The 8983-nt window shown below is 41.5% G+C and overlaps 1 protein-coding gene across 1 annotated transcript in view; it reads left to right on the forward strand.

Annotated features, from left to right (window-relative positions):
• Nucleotides 1–5680, forward strand: part of skib (v-ski avian sarcoma viral oncogene homolog b) — a 34747-nt gene extending 29067 nt beyond the window's left edge. The window contains exons 2-7 of the mRNA XM_074644275.1: nt 679–795; nt 1043–1146; nt 1252–1496; nt 2889–3163; nt 3264–3494; nt 3584–5680. Coding sequence (XP_074500376.1) covers nt 679–795; nt 1043–1146; nt 1252–1496; nt 2889–3163; nt 3264–3494; nt 3584–3808 — 1197 coding nt within the window. The 3' untranslated portion in view covers nt 3809–5680. The remainder of the gene's footprint in view (nt 1–678; nt 796–1042; nt 1147–1251; nt 1497–2888; nt 3164–3263; nt 3495–3583) is intronic.
• The last annotated feature ends 3303 nt before the right edge of the window (nt 5681–8983 follow it).

Raw genomic sequence — 8983 nt, forward strand, 5'->3', positions numbered from 1 at the left:
AGACATACAATATATACAATCAGGGCCTCTGGAGATTCTGTATTTTGTGGCTCTTAACAAGGCAGATGCTCCCCCGGTTTTCAAAAAGCGCAAACATTTCATGCCTCCGTAGCCCTCCATGAACCCTCTCTGAACACTTCAACTCAATCGTCTGTCGGATCTGAGTGCAATTACTTTAATTCGTCTCCCTCTCTGTCTCCCTCTGTTTCTATATTGCAATATTTCTGTGGTTCGGGCAGTCGATCTGCTCCACCTGATGGCGCCTCTTCTGCCTGGCAGGGAGCAATGTAGCCCTGCTGGCTGCCAGCCAGACCAGCTTGAGTGTCTGCTCAGCTCAAAGCCCTGCGCACGCACACACACACACACACACACAGGCACACACACACACAAACATGCAGACATGCCAAGCTCAGACTGAACGCTTACACAGACACATCTTCTATCCCCCTTGTCTCCCTGTGACTTCCTTTCTCTGCTCTTTTACTGTAAAAAGTGACTTCCTGTTCTGACAACTCTGCGCGTTGTGTATAAATAATACCATTTACAGTCATACAGTAGCATTTTTAGAAGTTGTGGGCTCCTGAAATATCCACCCTACTCCATGATGTAATAGCTGCCCTTTATCTCTGTTAAGGATCGCGATGATTAACCGGTCTATTCTCTCTCTCCTCTCCTCAGTCTCCCAGCCCGGTCCCGGCAGCCAAGAGGTCCAAATTTGACAAATTACAATCTCCATCAGCTGACAAAGACAGGAAACCCGACTGGCTACAATCGCTGTCAAAGTCTGCACACAAGGTTCGTTTTGTGTGTGCATGTTGTTAGTGTGAAACCGGATTTGCCGTTAAGCTCAAGAGGTCAAAAGGGCGATGTAAAAGCCGTCCTTTTGAGTCATCATAACATTATCACCTATGTATGACCTCTCATCATTCAGCCTTGTGAAATGAGGAGGGGCCTTTGTGTGTGTTCGTCACGGCTGATTTCATGTTCTAATGGTATTTTACTGAGATTTTCTCCAAATTTATTGTTTTGTTTGTTGTTCCAGGATCTGAAACAAGTCCAGCTGAAACAGAGGCCCTCAGCTTTCCGCCCATGGTCTCCCAAAGCAGCAGAAAAAGAGAAACCAGTTACTCAGAATGAGGTGGAGAGGTGAGTCATCCGAGGAAAGCTGTGATCGCTTCAGTTTTAAAGAGACGATATTTGTTAAATCGAGCTCAATGCAATGCTTTAACTGGAGCTGTATTGCCTCCACAGGTCCTACTCAAAGAGTCACGAGACTTTGGCGGCTTCCAATCTGACCCCAGCTCCCCTGGCCCCTCCAGTCCATCCCAGGGACAGCCACGCTCCCGGCAGGGGACCTGCAGCCATTTCCAGGCCGCAGCAGGAGCTGCATAATGGTGACACACAACTTGCAGCAAAACCGCCCACCTCCGGTACCGACAACCAACCCGAAGACATGGACACAGACGGAGAGATTGATGTGGACGACTGTGATGATCGTGAGTACCACCCACCACCCGGAGTCTGGAGTAATCCAGAGAAACAGAAAACTTGAAACACTACAAGAGTCAGTCGATATAAGACACAGATTTGACAGTTACAACTTGTATTACACAGTAAGCCCATCTGGACATGAGCCACAGCAGAGCTGGGTCAGGGTGACTCCTGTACAACTGCGCCACCTGGTGTTTACTGGAAGAAATACAAGAAGAATAAAAGTTGTCTGCAGATTTTGCTGTTTTGTAGCCTCAAAAACAAACAGAAACATAATATTCCTTCATTTAACTGTTGTATGAATTATTTATTTGTAATGTTTAGCAACAGGAGCTGTAGAAAGGATGGTTTAGTTTTGGTTTCATGCTTGTTGATACATGCAGCTGTGAAAAGAAAATTCTGTATGGATGCTTTATCACAGTGATTAGTGATTAGCTCAACCGATTTGAAAAAATAGAAATTACTATTATAAATAAATAAATAACTATACATCCACATACTGAGTCAGCTATAACACCTGAACACCACGTACTGCAGTTAAGAGAGTGTGAAAACTAGTTAGCAAGTGAGCAGAGCTAAAAGTAATGGTAAATACCACAATCGTTTAGTTTAGTTTAGTTTTCTCTTGCAGTGCTAACAGCTTTGTCTTAGAGGGATAGATTGGGTGTTTTGACGTGGGGTTGTATGAGGTACTTATCCATAGTAGGTGTATTACTTACAGTAGATGACGGTCGGTATGCTCCCAGCAATGAGAAACAGACAGGAGCACCGACACCGGAGCAAAGCAATACACTGCTGTTGACGGGGATGGCAGAAAAAATTATTTTAGCCACCTAAAAGATAGGCTCACCTCAAATAAAATCGATATCTGTTTAAGTGTACGCTATATTTAGAATATTTTCCGACGCCGAACTGAACTGAAAGTGAAACGTATCTATACTGTTTTTGTCATCTGAGCCTGCTGGCTTTGGAGAGCGCATAGATAAGTTTCACTTTCAGTTCAGTTCCCTGTCGGAAAGGAGAAAGAAAGGGCTGTCTGACGGCAAGATAAAGTGGGGAAAATATTCTAAATAAAATGTACACTTCAAACGGATATCGATTTTTTTAGGTGGACCTTTATTCTATGTGGCTAACATACGTTTTCCTGCCGTCCCCATCCACAGCAGTGTATTGCTTTGCTCTGGTGTCGGTGCTCCTCTCTCTCGATGCTGGGGGCGTGCCGACGGTCATCTACGTATCTAAGTACTAATCTAAGTAATACATCTACTATGGATAAGTACCACATACAACCTCACAGCCAACCTCTACATACTAACTCTTTGAGAAGGAACACAGCGGTATTCTTGTAAGTGCTCTCTTAATAACATTAAAACTCTCTCTCTCTCTCTCTCCCTCAGGTCCAGTGCCAGCTTCCTCCCTGACTTCCCCTCCATCGTCCTGCACCAGCGCGTCTCAGACTCTGACCCCTCAGAGCGTCACTCGACCTCAGGAGGGACCCGGCTGGCTGTCGGGGAACGTTTGCCCAGAGTTGGACACCATGAGACAAATGCTGTACGGAGGCACGGACACCAAAGAGGCCCGGGAAAAACTCCTGCAGGAGATTGTCAAGATGAGAGTGAAGCAGGAGGAGAAGCTGGCAGCTGCTGTGCAAGCTAAACGCAGCCTTCAGCAGGTATTACATCCCGTTCCTGTGAAATACTATGTGATAGGAATGACAGTAATCTCTGAATATTTAAACATGAAATGTTCCTAATGGGTTTTTTTCTTTGCAGGAATTGGAGTTTGTGAGGGTGGCAAAGAAAGGCCGTCTTCGTGAGGCCATCGAAGCCAAACGCAACCTGCGAAAGGAGATCGAACGCCTTCGCGTGGATTGGGAAAGGAAGATGAGGGACGCGGAGGAGTCTTGTGGGCGGCTGAAGAGAGAGTTGGAGAGGGAGAGACAGCTACGAGTCTGTGACAAAGGCTGTGAGGCTGAACGTCTCCGGGTCAAGTACTCCACTCAGGTAAGATGTCCGCAACAATCGCCAGTATACACTTTGTTTATTACCCTGTCCTTCATTTGCGTTTACTGACTGCTGTCTGTGTTCTGCAGATCGAAGAGTTGCATGTGCAGCTACAGCAGGCAGAAGCTGATCGTGAGCAGCTGAGACAGGAGCTCCAGCAGGAGAGAGAAGCTCGGCAGAGCCTGGAGAGCGTTGTTAAAGACCTGCAAACCCAGCTGGCCCTGCAGGCCGACAGCTGCCCCCCTGGAGACGCCAAGGACGCGAACACAGACGCACACAGACAGACCACACAACAAGACACCAACGGATCCTAAAGTTGCACATTCAGGACTGGAGAAAGAGACTCGATAACAAGGAGCATGGTTAAGGACTTTGTTGCACCTCCTGCTATGGGGAAAAGAGAACTCGGCAAAATGCAAAGTCAGTTTTGTAGAGGAAAAATCTGTCATATATAATATGATACGATATAAATCAATATTATTATGACACTATATGAATTTTATGAAATGAACTGGAAAGTAGCATGAGCATGTTGTAGAGCGTGAAATTAAGAAAGACTTCTTCAGTGATGACCACATCTCTCCAGTGACGTCAGAGACACCTGACGCTGTCCAAGGATTTTATTTTGGTATAAGCTATTCTAAGATGTGCAAATATAGCCACATAACACTACTTGAATATGAAGGGAAGAAACATGGATGACGAAACTCTTGGTGCCACAAAATATTGGTACACTCAAAGGTGTCGTTGCAGACCACTGGAAACAAGAGACACCAGTTTACCACTATTTACTTTTATTATCGGCTTGCTTTTTATAACTGTGTAGAGGATGTACTTTTTAAGAAATATTGCTTGCGCAGCACTGTTATTCCACAGGCAAGAAAAACTACATCCATATACAAACATGTACGCATGTATACCAGCTTGTCTACCTTTTGTATTTTATAAACCTGAAGTATTGGAGGTTACGTGGGCCGCCTTCAGGTCCACCACTGTTTTATGCTTAGACATTTTACGGAAGTGTTACTTTTTAATATTATGATGCAACTTTATTTGTTGTTTTCCAGTAATGTTTTTTGCAACCAAACCATGTGATAAATAGCAACTATTCTTGCCCACAGTAGTGCAAATAAGTCTACAGATGCCCTCCTAAAAGAGAAAAAAACTTCAATAGCTGTCTGTTTTTGTTGAAATGCGGTACTTCTGATTTTCTATTGAGTATTGTAAAATAATTTATATTCTATAATAATTTGCTGCCTATCAACAGAAAGCATTCATTTTTAGTCACTGGTTTTAGGGCTCTTAAATCAACAAATGCTGTTTATATGAACAACATTTCTACATATATACAAAATATGGATATATATTTTTTTACTTTAAGAAAAGGAATTGCACTTTTTAAAGAAAAGAACCTTGCATTGTGCATTGTACTCCCTGTTACATTTTTAGAAACACGAGTTGACGTGAACTCTGAATTTAAACACACTTTCCCTCAGTATCCTCTGATGTAAATACAATGATATTGTAAATAAGATATTTGTTGGTATGTTTGCTTGCTCCAGACTTAAATTGATTATGAATATTATTTTTTGCTCTTACTTGAAACCAAAAAGAGACTATATTTGGATTTGCAAAACTGCAATTTTGTTGTTGTGTCCCTGAGTATCATTGCAATCACAGGGCATTTAGCAGAATGGATGGACCTGTTGGTTTAAACGAGGAGAATGAAACCATCGACGGTCGTGAACCTATCAGTAGTTTTTCTAGGTTGGACACACCAACAGAATATTATAATTTGTCCCTTGATTTTGTTTATTTGAGAAGATCTTTATTATTTGATGAACTATAGAGTATATATTAAACCACAGACCAAAAACTGAACAATGGATTTGAAATCTCTGCACCTCCAGCTCCCTCGTCAGATAGAGTAGAAGCGACACCTTCTATTGGTTTCATCCTTAGGTGCTCTCGTATATTTTAGACAAGAAACACTTTTATGTCTTATCATTACTTATGATACCCTCGCTCAGTATTTGTTGGGTACAGTGTAATAGCAATATCCATTTTGTTAGCTGATGCTGTTGTAGTTTTGGTTTGGAAGTGGGGTTTCAATTGCCTCTTGTTTAAATGTTTTCTTTTCCTTCGGAAAACTTGTATAATACCCATTAAAATCTAAATCAATCCTACAGCATTCTGAGAAGTGTTTTTTTTATTGTTACCACAATGGAAACAGTATTTGTGCATGTTTGTGTGTTAATCTTTTTAATTGTATTTGTAGTGGCGATGATAATGGGTCCACCACTTTAGTCTCGACGAAAATATCCCAACAACTAGATGGATTGCAATGACATTTGTTACAGACTTTCATGGTTCCAAAACCAATGCATCCCAATAACTTTGGTAATCCCCTGACTTTTCATCTAACGCCACCATCTGGTCAAAATGTAAATGTCATCATCAGCTATACTTTGTGTTTAGAGCTTATGAGCAAATGCTAGCATGCTAAACTAAGATGGTGAACATAGCAAACAGCATGTTAGCATGCTGTTAGCAGTTAGCTCAAAGCACCCTGGTGCCCAAGTATAGCCTCACACAGCCGGTGCCATGCTTGTAGACTCGTTACCCTAACAGATGAGAAGAAAAAACACTTCTTACGTTTTGCATACAAGGCTACTATTGTGATTGGAAAATACAAGTTTATATATTGGTATGAGAAACAGTGTATTCAATTAGCATATACATATTTTTTCGGGGGAAAAAAGCATATAGTCCAAGTGAATAAATTCATAAAGGATAAAATATAAGAGTAGAGTTACTCCGAAAAAATAACAACACTTGTATTTGCTCTGTGGTCTAAAGCAGTGATTCTCAAAGTGGGGTACGTGGCACTCTGGGGGTCCGTGAAAAGCTTTCAGATTCATTTGTTTAAATGATTATGATATTATTATTTTTTTATTATTATTCTTTTACATAACTAAGAAGAAGAGAAGAGTAAACAATGGGCTACTTCAAATTATTCCAAGGGACATTAGGGGGTATCTTCTCTATCTATCTCTATTCTATATTGTAAGGGGTCCTTGACTGAAAAAAGATTGAGAACCTCTGGTCTAAATGTTTCTAAGGAAGTAAAGTTTTTTATATGATGTTAAAGTGGCAGTAGTCAGTATATTTTTGGCATCATTGGGCAAAAATTCCATAATAACCTTTCAGCATATTGTAATTCAAATGTTCTGAGAGAAAACTAGACTTCTGCACCTCATGGCTCTGTTTTCAGGCTTTAAAAAATCTAGCCCGTGACGGAAGACTTTGGCCAATCACAGGTCATTTCATTGAGAGAGCGTTCCTATTGGCTGTGCTCCGGTCATGTGACCGGAACTTGGCGTTCCTTCACCAGATTTCATAATCTGCGGTGGCTTCACAAACGTTCTCATTTTACAGCTAAACCGTGCACTACAAGATGTTTCTGAAAACATTTGAGGAGAGAAATAGGCATTAACGTAACATAATATTGATTCATATTTGATCAGCGCTGCCTAGTTTGACCGTTTGGTCGGAGTTTGCGAGTGATTGACAGCCGGCTCTCATAGACAGCAGATGGATAGCAGATCCCAGATCAGCTCTTACTGCTTGTTTTTCTCCGGTCTGCGACATCATGCAGATGCCGTTAGGAGCACCGGAGGACACAGAGAAACATGATTTTTTTCAGGTTACCTGTTTCATGTACTACTGTCACAATATAGCGACTGTTTTTTAGAAATAACTTTTTTTAATCATATTTGCTCCAATCTCACCTACTACAGCTTTAACTGTATAGGCGTAGTAGGCCCCTAATGACCCACATGTATGGTGCCTATAGCAACCGATAACGCCTATTTAATCGCCTGAATCAGATGGTCTTTTGCTGTTTTGTATTCTTGTAAATTTAAATGGTCAAACAAAACAAGCAATTTGAAGATGTCATAATGGGCTTTTGGAAATTGTGATGTTGTTGTGAGTAGACGATTACAGATTGCAACAAAAACCAAACTAAAAACAATGATTAGTTGTTACCCCGGTCAGAATACGTGACAGAGGCACATTATGTTTTTCAGGTTACCTGTTTCATGTATTACTGTCACGATATAGCGACCGTTTTATAAAAATAACTTTTTTTAATCATATTTGCTCCAATCCCGCCTACTTCAGCTTTAAGGGCATCGGGTCTCAGTCCTTCCTCATAGAGTTTGAGTTGGTGACTATGGTGCCTTCAAATGAAACTCGTGAGCTGGTGTTTACAACATGGGAAGTCGTGTACACGATATGCTTGACGTTCAAGTGGTTAAGTCGAAAAACAATATACGACTAAAATTACAATATTCACTTATTTTGTAGGCCTACCGAAAAATTAACTTCCAAGGCCTCCGCCATTTCTGACAATGTCAACAAACATGTCACAAGTCGTGAACTCTTTCCAGTTACGAGGTGTCGTGAATACCACAAGAGGGGGGCGTTCATATGGACTCTTCTCGTGAACACGGTAAACACGACTCCGTTTGAAGGTACCAATAATAGCAATAACACAGGTGTTACTATTAACACTAACGATGGCTCAGTGTCTCAGTAAGCCATGACAACGAGCCAACATGCACAACACTACCAGGATCCTGATAACTGAAGCAGCTAAATGGATTCAACCATCATTAACTTGATTATTTACACCTGTGCTTTTCCCACTGTAAAATGTCATAATGTCTTCTGTGAAAAACAAGTTAGGTCTGTGACATCATCTGCCAAATCGATGCAACTGAGCGATCACATCGCCCTGATGATTTTTTATTGGCCCCATGCAGGTGTTTTCACTTCTACCGGCTGATTGGATGTCTGTGCTCACGCAGGTTGGAAATAGATGGAGCTACTGGGAATAATGTCATATCACCAGCGTGATATACATTATTGACGAAGGTGTTGTCCCACCTTAACAGGTGCAACAAAACTTACAGAAGAATGAGAAAGTCTTCTCCTTAAATAAATGAAATCGTCTGTGTGCGTTAACCATGAGTATGTGGGGCCTTTAAAGTAAAATCACAAAGAAGTACTCCCATACATGCGTACTCATACATGTATTGTATGTCACACAGTTGCCTCTAGGGGGAAATCATTGCACACAATTGAAGGGTGGATACTTCAAGCTTGTTTAGCCAAATGCTCCAATAACCTTAAATCATGACACTGTCTATACTAAAAGCAGTCTATTGTCTGTATTCTTTAATGATTAGGACTGCCATGAGTGTAGTTAAATGAATATTAGCAACCTTCCTGTCCCACTCTCTTTCTTCAGAGGCTTACTGGTTGCGTGAAAATCCCTCCATGAAAGCAAGGCTGAAGCCTCGCTCCAGGATTACAGCTTGAGGAAGATTTAGAGACTGACACATGTTGCACACTCTTCCTCCGCGAGCCTTCTCTGACTGCAAATTAACAAATACAGGAGAACCTATGGCTGCTACGCTGGA

This window comes from Sebastes fasciatus, chromosome 1 (assembly GCF_043250625.1).
Source record: "Sebastes fasciatus isolate fSebFas1 chromosome 1, fSebFas1.pri, whole genome shotgun sequence".
Classification (NCBI taxonomy): domain Eukaryota; kingdom Metazoa; phylum Chordata; class Actinopteri; order Perciformes; family Sebastidae; genus Sebastes; species Sebastes fasciatus.